Genomic DNA, 21,471 nt, shown 5'->3' with positions numbered 1-21,471 from the left:
TGATGGAGTTGAAGATGAGATAGTTACCATTACAGTTTTCTTTGTTACCAAATTGAGAAAAAAGGCTGTCAGCAAGCCCCAGGAAACCTCTGGTCGCCACTCTCTGTTGCTGCAGTGGAGGGTGTGTGTGGCCACACCCAGGTCTTATAAGTGCTGGGATCAGAACCTAGGCCCAAATGCGTCTGCAGCAAAATGTTCTTACCCACTGAGCCATCTCTCCAGCCCCACATCTACCATCTTTGAAGGTAAATTTGTGGAAGCTGAGTGAAAAGCACATAAGGGACTGCCATTCTGTTTGTTTTTTCTGATGTAAAAATCCCCCTCTACCAGGAGACCCTCCCAGACCACCTTGCCCAAAGGCTGCTTAGTTCTCCCCATTACTAACACCCTCTTCTCTTCCTCCCTCCCTTCCTTCCTTCCTTTTCTTCTCTTTTTTTATTTGGCATGTGTGTTAGCTCCAGGGTTAACATCAGGTGTCCTCAATTGTCTCCACTTTACTTGAGACAGGATCTCTCACTGAACCCAGATCTTGCCAATTCAGCAAGACTGGTTGACTACTGAGCTCAGGGATGCCCCCTTCCCTCACACCCTGACCACAGCACTGCTATGATAGACACTACTGGTCCTGTAGTGTGGGTGCTGGGGATTTGAACTCACACTTGTGCAACTGAACCATCTCCAGAGCTCTGTTCTTCACGAAACTTTCGCCACTGACACTTCATACACTCATGAGTGTATTTTTCTCTCTACCAGAATCCAATTCCAACAGGAATAAAACCTGTTTTATTCATTTGCTGCTACTCTCTGGGGCTATGGCTGGCACCCAGAGGTGTTTAATAGACCTCTACTGGCCAGAAGGACACGTGGATAGAGAAGACAGCTAAAAGTTGAAGGCACATGTTAGAAAAACCAACAAAGAAACACTGGCAACATCACCTTCCTCAAAGATGCCAGAAAAGGAAGAGAGTTCCAGCTTTTAGCCCTGGGAGCTATGGAGCCACCTTGGTGTTTAGCCATTTATCCAATTGGCTGACAAAAAAAAAAAAAAAAAAAAAAAAAAAAAAACTAGACTCATGATTGTTAGTACAAATCCTTTTTTTTTTTTTTTTTGAATGAAATCTCATCAAGAGTCCAGTATGTAAAACCTGATAGCCAAAAGCAGATTTATTATTTTATCGCTTAGTCTCAAAAAAATAAAAATTAAAAAAATTATCCAGTGGTTATGAGGAATCTAGGAAAACCTGGCCTAGCAATGCCAGTTTAGAGGTGAAGGGTTGGCTAGGGCAGCTGAGAAGTGGGGTTCTCTGCTTGGCAGGCTGTTTCTCCCTTGGCTGGTCATGTCTTTCAGGAGGGGAGGGTGTGCCTGGCCCTGCTGGGGGCTCCCAGGGTCCGGAGCTCATTGTCTTTCTCTGAGCTCTTGACCTGCTGTGTTTGAGGGAGTAGAACTCCCTCACCAAGTCCTCCACCTCCCACTGCTCTTCCTTCAGCCTCCGGCAACAGTGCAAGGCAGCAGGGTCAATGGGGTGAGCTTCTGTGTTGAAGATGTAGCCCCCAGCTCCCAGGATGCACTCCCCATGGGGGGTCATCACGGAGTCAAAGGTGGAGCCGTTGTTGTGGATGAAGTTGTTTGGGTGAAACAGAAGATAGAGGTATTTCACAGTCTCCGCCAGGAAGAAGGACTCCATGCGGTTGTCCAGCCTGTGGTCCCGGAGGTCCTTGATCTGCCACATGAGAGGAAGAAGCGAGTCAGGACGTACCACGATTTGGGAGTAAGGGTCAGGCAGCCCAGTTTATAAACCGAATAGCTGAGGGCCTTTGGGTGAATCACTTCTCGGAGCTTCACTCTTTCCAAGCCACCATCACCTCTCACCTGAATAATGGCTAACTGTCCTTCCTCTAGGATCACTTAGGCTGTGGGTCTTCCCTGTCACTTCTCACAACTCTCTGGGACATCTCATTCAAGCCTGAGTCTGCTGGGCCCTTCAGGACCTAGCCCTGCTCCCTCTCTCCCTCATTACTCCCTGCTTGGATTCTTTTCTTGCAGCTCCAGCCACAAAGCACACATTCTCTGAGTCTTAGTAATATTTTTAAACACAGATCTAAGGAAGTAAGGGAGCCAGCTAGGAGGCTGATGGAACAAAAAAGAAGCCTCTGCCTCTGCCCCTCTGTCCCTCTGCCCCTCTGTCTCTGCTTCTAATAAGGTCTTTTTGAACTCTGAACTCTGCTGTGGTCTCTTTAACCCCTTGTAGCTATTCTATCACCTATTCACATTTATACAACACGCAGATGGTCGATACAGATACACGTAACCCCTGCATGATGTATAGTGTGTAACCCAAGAATTAATATTATTACTAAAGATTGGAATAAAAGAACATATGTTTGCCAATGGACAGCTATCAAGAAAAATTGGGATACTTGGCAGCTGGGGCCAATAACACTGTGGAAAGATATCAATGTGTCCTTCTGTTTCCAACACAGTGCTAATGACAAACAGTGACACATATTCCTGACCTAACCCTTCCTTATGAGCATGAGGGTTCTACTATTGTAAATAACTAAGTAGGGGTTAGCTACAGAAAATTTCAAAAGGTCACAAGCAGAGATGAGTAGGATAATTTACTACAAATGCTTACTTCCAGCTTCTTGGATTTACCAGTACATTTCTCAGGGGACATTTAGCTTACACAATATTGTGATTCAAGTATGAACTCAATCAAGGACCAAGGCGGATTTTCTTCCCAGTTTGACAAGGCTTGAAGGGCTGTTCCCATCAAGCATCTTGGGAGACTTCCCAGAGGCCCCCTTTTCATGGAAATGAACTTATCTTTCCCAGTGGACTCATCACTTTGGTTTTTAAGAGAACTGAACACACTGGAAGCCTAAACAAACCACTGCCTTACGACCCCATTCACTACAGGTCTTCTCTATCAAAAAATGAGTCTAGCGGCAAGCAGAGCTCAGCCTTAGAGCCCCTGCCCAGCACACATCAGGCCCTAGGCTCAAATTTGGCACCATGGAAGGAAAAAAGGACCTATCTATCTATAGTTATAAAATATCAACACATTAAACATTTTTGCAAAAGTTCTATTGTTTTGTTTTGAATTCCAACACAAACTCTATATAGCCTGTCAGGAAACACCCAGCTAATTTTCTTAGACATCTGTTTTATGTGTATACAGTGGCTGCCTGTACCTCGCTTTGGATCCTATAAGAATGTCACCTCTCTCATGGAGCAGCTAGTGTGTTATTTCTAAAGTACAAATAGGGTCATGACACTGCTCTCTGCTATGGATCCCACTCCCTCCTGTAGGCCCTGCATCATCTACCTCTACCTGTTCCAGAACCTCCTCTCTAACCTTCCTTCTTGCTGACTCTCCTCTATTCCAGCCACAACAGCTTTCTTTCTGTCTCCCACACACATTTTCATTATTTTTCCAACTAAAATGTAAACTCATGAGAGCAAGGGTGTGCGCCTACCTGTCTCTAACCCATGGCCTAGAACAGTGCCTGGCACATGACATCACACAGTAAATACCTGTGGGAACAGCAGAACTGTTTATTAAGAAGGCCATGTTTGAATACTGGGCTACGGGACTATAGATTTTGTCTCTTCAAATTTATTTAAAAAGTCCTCAGACAAAACTTTCTGCAAACCCTACTTTGTAAAACACATATTCTGACAGATGAGGACTGCCGGTGTGGAGGTAAGCCAAGGGCTTAGGGTCAAATCCACCATGGTAGCTAGGCCCGTGCCATTTGTAACACTCGGTTTTGGTTAACTATGACAATTCCAGTAACTACAATAATTCGGTTTCTAAAGGTAGATTAACCTATTGTTTCATAAGCTGAGCCACCCTGCCCCAGAGGCCCCACGTAGTAGCCACCGGGAAGGATGTTTATCAGTCACCTAACATTCTTCAACTGTCTACTCATTGCTTACCCCTAGCAATGACAAACCACAGGCCAAAAAGAAACTTTTCAACCTCCTTCCCTTGTGTCCTATAAATTCACCAGCTTGAGAGAAGACACTGGGCTCTAATTCTTACAGAGCCCCCTCTGTGCATCTTTCCCCAGAATGGCCTGCACTGTCTGACTCACTCTTCCCTCACCTGTCTGTTTGCCTTGCTGACCTTTCACACTTCCACTAGACACATGGCCTTCAGCAAGCTTCTCTGTTCATGGCTTACAACCACTTCCTTCCGGCGCTAATGTTCCAGCACGGCCAAACCACCACCACGGCCTTTGAGTAGCAAGAAGCTCCTAAACCCTTACCGTGGCAAATCCACACTCCACCTTGCTGATTTTCTCAATGGACTCCACGGCATCTCTCCCAAGTTCTAAGAGAGTGGGATCCCCTGTGGCACGGTAGAGGTACATTGCGCTCTCGATGAGCTCTGTAAAGCCAAGCAAACCTCAGTGGCTGAGCAGTCATGGCATGGGGCCCATGCAGGGAAGACAGCAAAGGACCCCTCCCCTCCATACCTGGTCTACGGAGCCCCACTGGAGAGAATCATGGCATAGCTTTTGGGACTACTTGGAAAACTGCAACCATTGAAACCACTGTAGCTTATGAATTTATTATTAAATAAATGCTGACATTGTGGAAAGACTGAAGGTGTCCAGGGTGGGTTTTCAGAGCCAAGATGCACAAATTCTGAAGCTCCGTTGAACCCAGCAGACTCCCATTCCCCAGATAGAGAGAGGCAGCCTGGCTCTGGGACAGAGAAGGTAGAGGAGGTTGTGACCTGTTCTGCAATGTCTGTTCCCTCCCTGACTCAGCAGCGCATGTGGCTAGCTGACTGGCAACTATTCCCACCTGACATGTGATAAAAGCAGAACACAGTGGCATGAAGGTGTACTTGCCCAACACATGGGAGGCCCTGGCCATGATGCCTAGCACCACAGAAAAAGAAAAAAAGATTGACTAAAAAAAAAAGCAGCTGGGCGTGGTAGCACACACCTAAAATCCCAGCCCTTGGGAAATGAAGGCAAGAGGATCAGGAGTTCTAAGTCACCCTCAACAGTACAGTGAGTTCAAGGCTAGCCTGAGCTACATGAGACTATGGGAAGGGGCTCCAGAAACTCTGAAGGGTCCTATTCTATACCACAGCTGGACTATGATGTTCGGTCAGAGGACCTTTCCTAAGCTAGATATTGGCCAACAGAAGGGGGCCCAGGTGAGACTATTTACCATTTAAAAAAGAAAATATGTATTGCTTTCAAATACGTGAAGAATTGTCATGGGAAAAATGATTTTCTGCTGTTGACAGCTTCAGTGGGCAGAAGTGAGAACTCATTGCGTTTTCTTTTTTTGGTTTTTTGAGACATGGCTTTTCTGTAACTTTGGAACCTGTCCTGGAACTCTCACTGTAGATCAGGTTGGCCTCCAACTCACAGAGATCTGATTGTGTCTGCCTCCTGAGTGCTGGGATTAAAGGCGTGCGCCACTATACCTGGCTTCATACGTTTTCTACTTCAGCACTAACTGGTTCTCGAATCAATGGATTTCTCTCTTCCCTCTCCAACATCTCCCGGATCTTCTTTTTCCTTTCCCGGCTTTCTCCCTTCTGATGGAAACTCTAGCTGTAGATCCCACTTATTCACCCAATCACTCGTTTCTGTCTGTAGTGCTGGGAGCAGAGCCAGGGCCGTGCTCACATTAGATGCATCCCCACCACTGAGCTGTGTCCAGCCTCATCTACTCTATTTTGAAGAACAAGTCTGCCTGTCTGCTCAGATCTCCCTCTCCTCCCTCCCCTCCTGCCACAGGCCTCTAAACAAATGCTAAATCCAACTGTTCCCATCCTAGGGTGCATTCCAGGGCAGGCGACACACACAGAAAAGACAGTGTTCTCCTGGGAGGCCTCCCCCTGCTGCCAGCAGCTGGCTGGGTCAAAGCCAACTTTTTCTCTTTCTCACACATGGGCCTAGTGCGTGAGCCAGTACTTTGCTCTATGCTGTGTTGTCATGTCCGCCTGCTCCCCGGCCCCCCATCAACTCTGAAGGACAGTCCAGGGAGGCAAAAGCCCCTATAGAGGACTTTAGGCCACTTTCCATAACTGTCATCGAAGACTCACACCAGGGTACCAAGCACTAGCCAGCCTAGATACAGAATAGCATTTTATCTCTCCTACCTATTGTTTGGGGCCAGGAAGGGTGACTGAACTATGGAACTCCTAGAATTCCTGGCAGTGATGTGTATTTCCCTCTTGAACCTTCCTGCCAGCCAGCCCTGCAAATAGAGCAGGTAGCCTCCACAAGCAGAGAGCCGTCTCTGGTAGTGACTAGGCCAGGGCTAGAAAACCACTGGATCCAATAACTGGAGGAGGATTTCAGTACGAAGGACCTCTCTCTGAAGCCCCAGTGCTGAAACTGCATCTAAATGTTTGACATGTAGTCGCAAACTGAGTTTTATTTTATCTCCTGGTAACAATAAATATGACTGATACTTCCCAGGAGTTTTCTTTAAAAAAAAAAAAAAAAAAAAAAAAAAAAAAAAAGCCCTGAGAACAAATGTCTGAGAACATCAAGAACAGCAGCCCTTGCAGTCCCTGCATGTGACACTGACCCCTCTGCTACTGTCATTGTACTCTTCTCTCCCCTCCCAAGGTCCTACGCTCGGCAGGGGATGGGGCAGAGAACACAGAACAGGGAGGCCAAGGGTGGCAAGTGGGGATGGGCATCTACCATGCAGAGACAACCAAAATGTAACCTGACCTACACTAGTCTGTGAGCTTACCTGCCAACTAAATCAGCCTGTCTCCCTTGCCCTTCTCACCCTTCAGTGAAGCAGAGGAAATCAGAGCTGACAAAGAACTTAACACAGTGTCCAGTTTGTGGTCCTCACCTTGATTCTGAGCTGCCAAGGACGAGGAGATGAAACTTGATCGCCTAAGATCCAAGGTTCTACCATTCCATACTGTAGAAGTGTTCTGTACACAAACCACTCATAGGAGTGGCCTACAGTTTGTGATATCCTGGTGGCAGAAGTACCCAGGACTCAGCCTAGCCAGACTCTCTCTTTTTTGCTCACTTCTCCAAATTTCAAAGAGCATGGGCTTTAGACAGGAAACCTGATTCCGGTCCTAGCTCCTGCCTTGGCTAAGCCACTTCAACCTGCCAGAACTCAGTTCCCTTACCTAGTAGGAAAACCACCAAGAGCAGTTAGAGAAGAGAGAAAAGCAGCCTGGGGAGCACTTGTGAGGGTTAGACTAGGGTGTGAAGAGCCAGAGCCGCAAACCAAACAAACTACTTACCTGGTCGAAGTGGATAGCCTTCTCGCTTCTCCACTGTGTATCCCTGAGGAATGTTGTAGAATTCTGGCAGCCCCCCAAATTGCTTCCATACAGTGTAATAGTTAAGGAAGGTCCTCATGGCATTGTCAATATCCCCAATAAGGCTCTGTGGAAAAAAAAAAAAAAAGTGGTCACTAGGGCAGCAGACTCAGGCACCGAGTCCACAAGTAAAACATCACAATCAATCTCAAGGGAAAGACAAGCAAGCCTTGGAAGCCAAAAGTGCTATTGACCAGTCCAGAGGTCGATCACTGATCCACAAAGTGAATGTCTCAGGGTCTTATCTGTAAGACATAAAACTCAACATCTACTCATACCTTGTTGAGGATCTGAGATTAAGTCTCTGGACCTTCATGACCAGTGTCTGCTATTCTGGTGAGCTGATCCAAATTTCTAAGCATGGGGAAAGGCTGACTGTGATAAGACTCATGAGGCTCCCACATCTCCAACAGGCAGCCATGTCCACTAATTGCCTTTAGAACCTTTCCAAGTTTCTTTATGCAGACCTAAGAAAATGAGTATGTTGTTTCTTATACAGGTCTTGAACACGCTGCTCTGCACTTTCCTTATTCATTCAATAATCCCTCTTGATTTTCTTCCATATACACACAGGGTACCCTCCTGTTCATGCAGCTGCACAAGAGTCGGTCACCTAGACCGAAATTCAACCTGTTCTATAACTAGACATTTGGCTTGGCTCCAGTCCTTTGCCATTTGCTAATATAATTAATGCTGTAATGAATACTGCCCATATATCACTTCAAGCATATGAAAATGTCTCTGTAAGACAAATCTCCAAAAACAGGATTTGTGGGTCAGAGGATATGTGTTACTAGTAAGTCTATTTAAATCATCCTTTGCTTTCTTTCTTTTCTTTTCTTTTTTAAGACAGGGACTTAACACATGACTCTGTCCTGGAACTTGCTATCTCAAACTATGCTGATCTCAAACTCATAGAGATCCATTTACTTCTGCCTCCCAAGTTCTGGAATTAAAGGTATGGGCCACTATGGCCAGGTCACTTACCTTTATTTTAAAATTCTACTTAAGAACTTAAAAAATTAATTATTACTTCTCCTGGTTTACTGTAGTGCAACAGCAATCTTTCTTTGTGTTTCCCTGACTCTTTATATGTACATGTGTACGTGTGTGTGTGTGTGTGTGTGTGTGTGTTCCTGTGCCTGTGTGTGTTTATGTATGTGGAAGCCAATAGACAGCCTCAAGTGTTGATCCTTAGAAGATGTCCCCTTGTTTTTTGTGACAGGTCCCTCACTGGCCTGGAGCTCTTACCAAGTGGGTTAAGTTTAGTAAGTTCCAGGCCAGATGGACTATATAGTGAGGCTCTCTCAAACAACAAAACAAAACAACAGAAACAAAGTACCAAAACTCAACTTCCTCAACAGTATTCTGGAATATTTTATCATACTGTGTAAAGGTGTGTCACTGTTATTGGTTTAATAAAAAGCTGAATGGCCAATGTCTGGACAGGAGAAGTTAGGCGAGACTTCTGGGCAGAGAGAGGATGAATCTAGGCATGTAGGAGATGCCAGCAAGACACTGAGGAAGTCAGACATACATTATGGAGGATAGATAACAAGCCACATAACAGGGCATACATTAATAGAAATGGATTAATTTACGTTATGAGAGCTACCCAGACAAGCCTAAGCTAAGGCTAAGCATTCATAATTAATAGTTAGTCTCCATGCCATTATTTGGGAGCTGGCAGGCCAAAAGAAAGTCTAACTATACGACACTGTTTCCTGAAAGCAGGCTTTTATAACACAAAGGTAGGCTGTCTGTTCTCACAGCCTCTTGAGTGTCTTTCTCTCAACACTTGGGAGGCAGAGGCAGAGAGAATCAGAAGTTCAAGGTCATCCCCCATTACATAATGAATTCATGGCCAGCCTGGGATACATGGGGTCCTGTCAAAAACAAAAACAGAAGGCATCGCATCATTTAGATTACAAACTAATTTGGTACATGAAATATTGTGGTACAGGTAGGGGAGGTAAGATGGCCTCCAAGGCCTCTTTTAATTATAACTCTATCAGAGCGGATCAGGGGAAAATATCTGGACAGTGGGCAGGTACTGAGTCAAGGAGGGAACTTGAAAGAAATGCCCAGTAGAAAAACAGCTCTTGACAGTGGCTGTTCCTACCTGACGTGGAGCAACCCTGCACATGGCTACAGGTGGCACTACACCCACAGGCAACTGGGAGCTCAGCTCCTTAATGCTCCCTTGGAAAACCTGGTTAGGTAGATTCCCGCATCTGTCTAACTCACTCTAGTTCTTTCACTCACACACTACCCCAGAACACTCAAACAACAGAGTGCTCAAACAACTGATACATTAGAATAAGCTTGCTTACATCACCACACTGCAGAAAATGACCACTCTCTTTGACAAGTCCTACCTGAAGACCAGGCCAGTATGCCTCCAAGGACTGGAAGACTGGCATGGACACGGTGCCCTTGTACATCTGTACCCAGAGGTACCAGTCATCGAAGTGGGTATAATTCCGAATGGCTTTGTTGTATTCTGCATCATGGGAGATCAGAAAATGGACACAGGTGATTGAAGAGACAGACAAGCCTTGACACGATGGCAATATTTGAAGCAGACTAGGATACGCCAAGGTAAGCATGCTAGAAAGAAACATGGGTTCAAAACTCCATGCTCAAATTCTTTTCCATGTGCTAGCTATGACCTGGGCAAACTTTGCCCTCTTCAGCTTCAGGTTTATTATATATTAAGTTAGGGAAGTAATGTTATATACCTTGTGGGATTATTCAGTCATTTACTTATTCATCAAGTGAGTACCTAACTAGGTATTCAGTTATCAACAAGACAAAGCCTTCCCCACATGGAGCGGACAAGCCAGTGAAAGTTAAGCTGACATTTCTCCCCTAGGATGTGCATCCAAGAGCTTTGCATTCACTGCAGTCCCCACCACCAGCACAGTGTAGAATACATATACGTAACAAATATTATCGGGATGAAAAAAGAACCAAATACAGACACAAATTCATAAGCTATGTCAAAAACTGTAACAAGAATGAGACAACACATGCTCAGATCTGGGCCCAGTGGTTTGTATGTCAATGTTATCCAATAAACACCTGCCGGATAACTCAACAGTGGCCATAATAACTCTTACTGTGAGGTCGACAAACCTGCATGGAAATTATACTATTGACCAGTGTTTACTAACCAGATAAATGTGACCTACTGCCTATTAAGGACTGGGAGAAACCAGAAAATGAGTCAGGTACAGAGCACATGCTGAAGACTCAGAGTGCGCTGAGGAAGAGCACACTGCTTCCTGGGCAGGACATGTAACTAGGCTCTTAAGGCAGGGCGGAAGATGGACACATGAAGACAGGAAATAAAGACTCCAGGAGAAGCAAACACCATGTGAAGTGGCCAAGAGGTAAAGGATCCAGACCACAATTAGAGAAAGCAGTGTCTCAGGTGGCTCCTAGGGGATGTTGCGTAGCAGTTTCTTTAAGATTAAAACCTTCCATTTTTAAGGGAAACTCTTTAAGACACAGAATGTTAGAAAACAGGGGAGGCAACAGGATGCTCTTAGGGGGAGTGAAACAATGGAGAAACTCAGAAAGCTCAGGGACTGAACAACCCAGGCTTCAGCCCTCCGTCACCAAGAATATATAAGCTGCAAGGGCGGCTTGGAGATTATCTCTGACAAGCTGAGTTGCCTGGAAGAAGCTGAGGCACCAAGCCACCTGGAAGGAGCAGAGGCCGCCCAATAGGAGCAGAAGTCAGCCAAGCGACCTGGAGAGGCCCAGACCACGCAAGCTGCCTGGAGAAGAATCTCCAACCTGCTGAGCTGCTTGCAAGTTATGTGGTATGCTCCAGGTTTCCATGTCACCCACGCTGATTCATTCGGTGATGCAGCTGTTTTGGAGTCATTTCTGCTCCTGTACGCACCTCTCACTCATTTTTGTAAGTAACCCCAGTAAAGCCCTCTGGCTCACAGAACTGGATCTTGGTGGTGTCTGTACTTTTAGTTCCCTATCTGGGGTGAGAAGATGTTTATTCGTGTCTCTCCAGGAACAATGCCACACAACAGATAAAGGGTTTAAAGTTCTCCTAGGCTACAGAGAATTTCAGACAAGCCATAGGCTACATGAGACCTTGATCCAAAACCAAAAATAAATAACAAAAAGAACAAAACCCAAAACAAACAAAACCATAAAACGGGAAAAAGAAAGTTTGAAGAGGCACAGTAGACTCCAGGAGCCTCCAGTGCTGAATGAGAAAGGTAAGGATTCTATAAGCACTTGGCAGTCACATGCGTACACAATAAAGCACAATCAACAGGAGAGCCATAGAAAAGCCCCCTTACCCTGCCCCCTTTACCTAGAAACATAGCCATGAGCTTCTTATCCTGAAGAAGGATGGCTCCTTTCACCAGGTACTCAAAGTAGGAGTCCACACCAGCCCCAATGCCTGCATCCTGGGCCACCCATTTGCCAGTGAGCACATCGATGTGATTGCCAACCTAAAAGAGAAACACAAGGCCAAAGAATGCTCTACCTAGCACCAGGTGGGTACCTCAGTGTCTCTTTAAGACAAGCAGGCATCCAGTAGATTGCAAAACTGGAGAAGTGACGATTCATCCTAGCAGGTGTTTATCATTATAATCTCCGACCAGGAAAACAAAGCTGCCAGATTTGCCTTTGCTGCTTGAGTCTGGTGTTTAGTTTGATTATTCCTTGTACCTAGACAGTATGCCACTATATGATATATATATATATATGTATATATATATATGTGTGTGTGTGTGTGTGTGTGTGTGTGTATGTATGTATGTATATATGTATGTGTGTATATATATATGTGTGTGAGTGTGTGTGTGTGTGTGTATCTTTTGATTCTATAGTAGCTTACAGTTAAGAGACTTTGGAAGTGTTGGAATCTTCAAAGACTGGGAAATTTGGTTAGACTACATTTTAGATTGTGAGCAAAGTATGGAACTTTAGGGAAAAGTGGTGGAAGATTATGACAAGGAGTAGATTGAGATACTGGTCAACCACCTGGGAAGGGAGAGTCAATGAAGGATTGTCTAGACTGCACTGGCCTGTGAGGAAGTCTGTGGGGTATTAAGTGAGACAGAAGACCCGCCTTCTGTAGGTGGGACCTCTGTCTAAGAAGAGGACCCTGATCTGTATGAGAGAGCAGTATGCAAGCTGAGCAGAGTAAACATGCACCATTAATTTACTGCTCTCTACCCTTGTCTGGGGATGTGATATTCAAATATTTAAAATATTTCAAAGCCGCTTCTACGTTCCTACTGCACTGACTTCCACACAATGATAAACCATAACCTAGAATTTTGTGCCCTCTTGCACTGTTTGTCAGACTATTTTGTCCCAGAAACAGAAAGAGATGCTCAGACAATCATAGGATACTTATCCTTTTATATTTGTGAGGTGTGGTTTGACAATATTTAATAAAATCTTTTGATTAGCTGGGGAAAAAAGATATGCAGGCTACGGAGATGGCCATGGCTGGGCCACAGCCATCCTTCCTGCACATCTCCAGTGTGGAGAGACAGCTCGTGTACACTTGAAAAGACTGACTTAGCACACTAGACAAAAAGGAAAAGGAAAAGAGAATGATCCAAAGTATTCACTTCGTGCTAAAGGTGAGTGTAGAGGAGAGATGAGAACTTGTTTCTGGAACCTGTCACAAATTCAAGGCATGAGTTTGTGACTTGAGGGTCTACAAATCCAACACAGCTGGGCGTGAAGCATAGCAGGAGGATATCAGCTTAGCATTTGCCAAGCCCTGGGTTCAATCCCCAGTGTCAAATAGCCAAAAACAAATCAGCTCATACACATACAAACACACACACACACACATACACACACCAACCAGCTAACAGATTGTTATTATTTTTAAATTGAATATTACTATTTGTATTCCATATGTGTCTGTCTGTGTGCATGTGTGTCACATGTGAATGTTGACAGGCCAGAGTGCAAGTGCACAGGAATGGTAGAGAGAAGAGTACACATTGGGCATCAACCAAGTCCACCATAGTACCAAAGCTGGAGCAAAAGCTGCCTGCATTGGACCAAAGACATCACCATGGGCCTCTAGAATGACATCTGAAGGGATTTTTCTGAATCCCCAGACAAGCTTCACTCTCTAAGCTACTTCACACTAAACTTGACATAAATCACTTTCAAACACAAGGAGCTATAGTGTCTCAGCATATGTGCTCTGTTTTGTGGTTTTGTGAGATATGGTTTCTATGTGTAACAGTCCTGACTATCCTGGAACTTGCTCTGTACACCAAGCTGGCCTCAAACTCATAGAGGCCTATTGTGGGAATTTGACCATTCGGTCTAATGACCAATGGCATAGAGAGGGTCAGCCCGATGGGTGTGGCTTTCTCTGAGGGTGACCCCTGGAGGAAGCCAGGGAGGAAGGTCGCGTGCTCCTCTTGGTCATGGAAGGCATCTGACCACAGCTCAGTGACCTGGTCCAGAGTTTTCCGCATCCTACCATATTAGGCAAAGAGACAGCAATGGTACTTCATTCTGTATTGGCGAGTGTGCTATTTCCATTCCATCCCTTAATAAATATGTCTTCATCCTAGACTTCCAGCAGCATAGTTTGTAGTGCATCAACATCACTGCCAGGTTATCTGAGAGCTGGAGGATGAATGACCTTAAAGCAGGGCCAGGACTTGAATCTAGTGCTGAACTGAACCCAGTGTTACTGTCCTGACTGCTCTGGATCAATGACTGTTAGTGTCACTGGCTTATCCCTTTTGGGATTTGAAATTAGCTTTGAGAATTAGCTGGTCCAGAATATGTTAAATATCCATTTATTAATAGAAACTGAAAGGAAAATGATGATCTGGGGTCAAATATGTTTGGGAAATATTAAGCAAAGCTAGAGATTCCTTTATCATTGTATTTAATAACTTTGATTATGTTCAAGCTCTTTGTGACTCTTAAAAAAACAAAAACAAAAAAAAAAAAAAAAAAAAAAAAAAAAAAAAAAAACCTGATACCATATGTAAGAATTCCCTAATTTAACTGTTCTGGAATTGGTTTTTCATAGAACAGCCACACAACATCTCTCAGTTCTGGTGTTTTAGAAAACGCAGTTTTCTAATGCCAATAAGTCATTAGAGGCCAGGTGAACTGGTAATCCCTGGCCAGTGAGTCAGAGGTATGAAGTGTATGACTCCTGCCTAGAAGAAAAAAAAGGCTCTAAGTAGCCTGTTCCAAGGATGAGCAATCTGGCTCTCTTCCCTCCTGTGATAGCCAGTTTTATATAAACTGGACATAGCTAGAGTCATTCCAGAAGAGAGAATCTTAATTGAGACGATGCCCCTACTGTGGGGACATCTTGACTGCAGAGTGATACAGAAGGGCCTAGCTCACTGTGGACCACATAACCCTAGGGCTGGTGGGACTGGGTGCTCTAAGAAAGTCAGCTGAGCAAGCCATGGGGAGAAAGCCAGTCAGCAGCACTCCTCAAGGGCCCATGGCCCCGGCATCAGTTTCTGCCTCCAGGTTCCTGCCTCAAATTCCTGCTCTGACTTCCAGGGATGACCAACTACAAGATATAATAAACACTTTCCTCCCCACTGCTTTTGGGCATGGTGTTTTTTGTTTGTTTTTTGAGACAGGGTTTCTCTGTATTGCTTTGGAGCCTGTCCTGGAACTAGCTCTGTAGACCAGGCTGGCCTCAAACTCAAAGAGATCTGCCGGCCACTGTGTCCCGAGTGCTGGGCTAAAGGTGTGTGCCACCAATACCCGGCTGGTCATGTTGTTTTATCACTGCAACAGAAACCCTAAGACATCTCTGTGGCAAAATATAAAATGGCTCAATGTACTTTTGGTACCCTGGGCCACTCCTACAATCACTGTTAAGATTCCCTTGGCTGACGCTAACTCATTCCTTAGACCTCTGGGTCTCAGAAGGGTGGGGAGTGGGGAGGCAACATACAAGCCTTAGCTTACATAAGAAAGGCAACAGCTAACTTACCAGCCCAATGTCTGACCGGCTCTCCCAGAGGCGCATCAGAGCCACTCTGGCCACATCTTCAAACACAGGGTCACCGGTGAGGCTGCTCAGGGTGGCAAATTCCACAATGAAGGTCCCAATTCCAGCTGTACAGGTAACAGGGGTCTCTCCTGGGTTCACGCCATGAAGCAGGTTCACAGTTCCATAGGGCATGCCCGTGGGGGTCTGAAATGCTAAACCATCAGAAACTTAGGAGAGTGAGATGGGTGGGTTGACGATAGACCCCAAACTTCAGGTCCAATCAGCACTTCTTTCTTTTTCCTGGGTAACTGTGCTGGTGCCAGAGAAAGGCATATGTCTCACTGCGGGGGTGTGACCCACTGTGATGGGGTGACCTGGAGAGAGCTGAGCTCCCAGCTGCCACACTCCACACCTCATGTTAGCTAACACAACTTCTTATTTATTTTACTACAACAGAGTGTGAAGTAGGCAAGGCTTATGTTTTAGGCAGTAGTGAGGCCCCACTGGAAGTTACTCATAGACTCTCACCGAATGAAGCAGTTTGGTAGAGGGGTCAATTTAAGATCCCTGATTTAAATGAAGAGTTCAGGGACAAAATAATAATAATAGTAGTTATTATTATTATTTTGGTTTTTTGAGACAGGGTTTCTCTGTGTAACAGTCCTGGCTGTCCTGGAACTCGACTGGTAAACCAGGCTGGCCTCGAACTCACTGAGATCCGCCTGCTTCTGCTTCCCAAGTGCTAGGATTAAAGACGTGCACCACCACTGCCTGACTGACAAAATTATTTTTAAAATAAGATCTAAAAATAGGTTACAAACCAGACCACTGATACAATACAGGTAGGGAAAAGTCATGCCTGTAACAAGTGACTCAGCCAAAGGTCACATAGGACAGTCACACAGAGGGAGTTGGAAATGACTGTCCTGACCCCACCCTTTCAAATCCAGCCCAGTGCTCTGCCCATCCTACCCCATGCCTTCCGAGTCCAGGGAAGAACTCCAACAATGAGCCTAAGATAAAGATTTCCTTTCCAGCCACAAGGCAAGACACGGCAGAGCAGTCTGCACGTCACCGAATTGTGAACTAATCTGTCAAGACTTCTAAGCGCTATAAGGTCCAGACACTTGGTCTGCAGGAGGAATGAAACCTGCTCTCTGACACACAGCAGGCCAGGAGAAGGAATCACAGGCAAGAAGGGCTCCAGAGTATTTTAGGGCCAGGCAGGAAGTTAAAGAAAGGGTGTGAAAATCCTCTTGACCTACAGAGGAGATACACTGGTGATGGCTTTATAATTACTCAATATTAACTTTAGAATGTGTATATTACTCAATGAAAATAATTTTTAAATAAGAAAAAAACCAGAAGGCGCAATAAGGCAGTTTTCTCCACGGATGAATCATACAGGACATGATGTTTGTGAGGAGACATGTGGCTGTGAGCCATGGGCTATGAGACCTGAGCCCAGCTCACCCTCTTTGCCTGGCTGTCCCCGGGGCTGAGAGACAAATAAGTGAGATGACCAAGGAGCCAGTAAAAGGCACGCAACAGCAGTCATGTGTTTGGGTGTGAACAGCCCTAGACATCTACCACACCCAGGAGAGAACACAGTGTCCAGCTGATGCTGCCGAGCCCAGCGTTGATGACCCCACTGGATAAAAGCATGGAGGCTTGGCTCATAGTTCTGAACACGGCTTAACTACCAAAAGCAATTCCTGCCAACTGAAGTTTGCTAAGCAACTCCTGTCTAACCTCAGCTCAGCCTTCCAAAAGATATATCTAGCAGGTACAAATTATAGTTGACAGAGAAACAGAACCATGGAGAGGGGAATGACATGGTGGCAGAGGAAAGCCTAGAACCTGGAGCCCTAATGCTCAGACCTCAGCTAGTCCCTAGTAGCATGTGGCCTGGGAGGGGGCAAGAGGGCTCACTCAAAATAAGTGCAAGGACCATGGAACCTGTGAGACTCACTTTTGGCCTAAACCTGCAAACAGTAGTAACATCAGTTTAGCCATCCTGGGCAACACCCCCAGCAAATCCTTAAAATGCTTAGGACTCCCCTGACTTCAATAGTGGAGAACTCTCCTGATTTCTATAGTAGATGGTTTCTATAAGGGCAGAAATACAGATTGGTGGTTTTAAAAAACAAAAATAGGGGAAATCTCAGCACTGCTATTCTTATCTCCAGCAAGAAAAGTAGGATTAGAGCCAGATGTGTGGTAAACACCTGTTAACTCAGCACTTGGAAGGCAGAGACAGGACTACCAAAAGCTCAAGGTGAGCCTTGACTACATAGTAAGTTACGGGGCAGCAAGAGCTACATAGTGAGACCCTATCTCAAAGGAAGAGAAGGAGGAGGAGGAAAAAGAGATGTCATTGTCATCTTCCAGGACCTCCATCCCATCCCACCCCCTACCCCTCACCTCTGCCCCACCTCTACCTGGCTCTTACCTGGGAGGAGTTTTCGGGCTGCTTCCTCAGCCATCCTGAGGAGCGGTCCAGAACAAGGCCATCCAGCTTCCACTTCCACACCAGCCTTCTTTGACAGCAGATGAGCAGAAAGGAGTCCTCCTACCACTAAATATGGCAGAAAACACGAGAGTCAGGGGCCTACCAGTTTTTCTCTTGTGCAAACTAGAACTAGCCACTCTAGAGTGCCTCACTAGGAAGGAGCTAGTGAAAGTCATCTCTACCCAGGCAAAGTGACACACACCTCTAATCCCAGTGCCTGGGAAGTAGAGGCAGAATTTGAGGGCATCCGGGACTATACAGTGAGATCCTGCCTTGAAAAACAAACAATTCTATTGGCTTTCATAGTGCTAAAAGGTGCTACACAAGCCACAGAAAATAGACTTACCCAGCAGAGGACCTTGAATGCTACAATTCTGACCTGTCCACCAAGGTAAGTCCACAGGTGTAATAGTGGCATGACTGTTGTGGAGTAACCAGTCATTTTCTGATTAGATCTGAGGTTTGCTCCAAAGGAGGGAATTTGTGTCTGGTAATATAAACTCCCCATGTTTGGGAAGGTCAAAGGCTCCTAGTGGGGAACCTACTACTGTTGGGTTGATGAGCAGACACATCAAACTGCCTCTTAAATATTTGCTTGTGTACCCATAGATTAGTGCTACAAAAAGGAGCCTCTCTGAAAGCAGTCAGTATGGTAATGTTCCACTTATTCTCGGTGCAGAGATTCACAGTCGGTCAAAGTGCTGAAAGTAACTGACTACTGAGTGCCCAGTCCGCAACAGAATATCTATACCAAACTTCCTCCTCGAGGTCAGGAAATCTCTCAGAAGAGGGAGTGGGATGAATGTAAGAGGCAGAGGATGGAGAGGAGTGCTGTGAATATGGCATGATCATTGCACTCATGAACTCAGCAGCTATGGTTACCTGTACAAGATCAGGCTAGCAAGCATTCCAGCATGAATGGGACAGGTGCTCATGTGCCTCCAGCTCTAGCGGACAAACCATTAATGGGCAGCTGCTAGGGGCTTGGCCACTGGTAGGTTGTCCATGCTCCAGTGGACGACCACACCTATGTGCAGGCAGCATTTACTGGATACAAAGTTTGAGAAAGGAAGCACTGGGAGGCCAGTATGAAGAGAGATTTCAATCGGATATGACCCAGGTACATTATATACATTTATGAAATTATCAAAGAATAAATTAAAAAGGGCCATTGAGATAGTTCAGTGAGTTAAGGTATCTGCTGCCAAGTATGACGATGTGAGTTCCATCCCCAGGACCCACATAGTGGAAAGAGACAATTAAATTTCCCCAAGTTGTTCTCTGACTACACACATGCTATGTCACTGTGCATTCACCCACACCCATACAATAAATAAATAAATACAACTTTAAAAAATAAAATATTCTAAAACAGTGGTTCTTAACCTTCCTAATGTTGCAACCCTTACATAGTTCTTTATGATGTGATGACCCAACCATAAAATTACTTTCGCTGTTACTTTATAACTGTAATTTTGCTACTGTTAAGAATCATATTGTGAATATCAGATATGCAGGATTTCTCACATGTGACCCCCCAGAGGAGCTGCAACATACAGACTGAGAACCACTGTTCTAGGGCTGGAGGGATGGCTCAGAGGTTAAGAGCAGGGGCTGCTCTTCCAATTCTCAACATCCACATAGTGGCTCATAACCACCTGTAATGAGACCTAGTGCCCTCATCTGGCCTAAGGGGACACATGCAGGCAGAATGCTGTATAAATAATAAATAAATGTTTTTCAAAAAAAGAAAGAGATGAGAACCACTGTTCTAAAACAAACAAAGGTCACTCCTTAATCCCAATTTTTTCCCTTGGTGGGTCGTAAAAACAATGGCCACTCTTTGAAGCCCCCAGTACAGACCAAGATTCAGGCACTGCATCCCTCTCTGCAGATACAAACTTTAAGGTTCCAAGAAGCAAGTGGCTTTCCCTGGGTCACCTATGTGACGGGTGGCAGGACATCTGTCCCATTCTGAAGCTCAGCTCACTGCAGTGCCTCACTCTTCAGTCACTGCTGCACGTCAGGGGTGAGAAGACAGCTGTCATTACCTTCGTCTTACTTTTTGTTCTGATTCATCACACGATATTCAGAACATATAAGGAGACAGAGATTCTGTGCCTGGAAATAAGGCTGACCAGATACCAGGAAGTACCCTCTGATAAAAAATAACCTGGGATCCTAAGCTTTGGCTTTCCCTTTCCCCTGGTTAAGAGGAACAAGAAAAAGACAGGACTGGGCCAAACAAGTCCTCTGATAAAAGGTCTCTGCATGAAGTGGGCCATCAAAGAATTATATATCCTATATAAGAATGAATTAAGACCTTGCATACATCCATGAGTGGGCTTTAGGAAAATTACAGGCCTCAAACATTGGAACCAAGAAAAAGTAAGGGGGTTATGTGGGAGCCAAAGTTATGTTTTAAGTTTTAATTAAGAGATCCATGCCTAAGAGATCTGATCTGCAAGCCCCCTGCCCAAGGACATCATTACTTCCTGAAACGCTGGAGGCTGTTGTTAAAGGGAGATAATATGCCACTTGTTTTTGCTCCCCTAAGCAAGTTCGTTTGACTGACTGCACCTGATGCGCTTGGTCACACGTAAGTGGGAGGTACAAAGGTAGGGAATATGTCAGGATGTACGCTTACCCCTGATTGGATACAGGTGGGAGGCACACAGGCACCAAGTACATCAGGATATATGCTTGCACCTGATTGAACTTGGTGGGAAGTATGGTGGTGGCCTCTGCAAAATGTGACTCAAGTCACCATTTTCTGGAACCCCTGAAATGGTCCTGGCCAGAGTTCATCACTCTGGCCAGTATTTAATTAAAGCTTGCTTCAAATTTGGCTCAAAAATTGTACAACTGGTCTTTCTCAATTCTCAGGTTTAAGAGCAAGATAACAAAATCCCCAAAGAGGTAGTGACTACCCACAAATTTTACAGTCTGAATTCACATGAACTGAATGGTCTAGAAAACCTCAAATGTTAGCATAAAAGTGGGCATTTAGGAGGCTGCACAGTTTGGGGTTTTGCAGTAGTAGAGATAAAACCCCCATCTTAAAGAGGGGTGTTGGTTTTGTACCTCAACTCACATGGCAGAAATCAATAAAAATGTATCTAGAAAAAAAAAAAAGCCCCACCCCATCCAGGCCTCTAAGAAGCCAATTGGTGAAGTGAGCCTATAGTAAATAATACAAATAAGACTTTTAAATCACAAAGAAGCATGTGGAAACAAAGCTTGTGAATAACAACAGAGAAAGCTGCACCACACCACTTCAGATGATGGCATTTTCACTCAGAGAATGGAAAATAGTTATGAGAAATATACTTAAAGAAATGAAAGGAAAAGAGTGAAAAAAGATTGACCAGGCATGTTTACAAAAATACCAAACAGAACTTCTAAAAATAAAAACACAGTAATTTAAATGAAAATCACATGATTTAGTAGCATATAAACTATATCTGATGAAAGACATAGCAGACTTACAGAAAGCCAAAGTTATCCAAAGTATAACACAAAGATACAAAATATTCCTTAGATACAAGATCAATTTAGGGGACAAGGTAAGAATCTACTGAAACCAAAATAAATCAATAAAATAGATCCAAGAATCCCAAGCAAGA

At 44.8% G+C, this 21,471-nt stretch overlaps 1 protein-coding gene across 2 annotated transcripts in view; it reads right to left on the bottom strand.

Moving 5' to 3' along the window:
- Positions 1-1,137: 1,137 nt before the first annotated feature.
- The window catches only part of LOC127227979 (ER degradation-enhancing alpha-mannosidase-like protein 2), a 29,331-nt gene continuing 8,997 nt past the window's right edge, over positions 1,138-21,471 (bottom strand). The window contains exons 5-11 of one of the 2 annotated variants that reach the window (XM_051192366.1): positions 17,786-17,911; positions 15,334-15,545; positions 11,683-11,824; positions 9,716-9,840; positions 7,260-7,404; positions 4,276-4,397; positions 1,138-1,721 (exon numbers count right to left, since the gene is read on the bottom strand). In XM_051192366.1, coding sequence (XP_051048323.1) covers positions 1,221-1,721; positions 4,276-4,397; positions 7,260-7,404; positions 9,716-9,840; positions 11,683-11,824; positions 15,334-15,545; positions 17,786-17,911 — 1,373 coding nt within the window. In that variant the 3' untranslated portion in view covers positions 1,138-1,220. The remainder of the gene's footprint in view (positions 1,722-4,275; positions 4,398-7,259; positions 7,405-9,715; positions 9,841-11,682; positions 11,825-15,333; positions 15,546-17,785; positions 17,912-21,471) is intronic. The other variant, XM_051192375.1, reaches the window with a different exon arrangement.

Source organism: Phodopus roborovskii, unplaced genomic scaffold (assembly GCF_943737965.1).
Source record: "Phodopus roborovskii unplaced genomic scaffold, PHOROB, whole genome shotgun sequence".
NCBI lineage: Eukaryota > Metazoa > Chordata > Mammalia > Rodentia > Cricetidae > Phodopus > Phodopus roborovskii.
The sequence above is the reverse complement of the archived record's forward strand: the minus strand, read 5'-3'. Positions and strand labels throughout refer to the sequence as shown.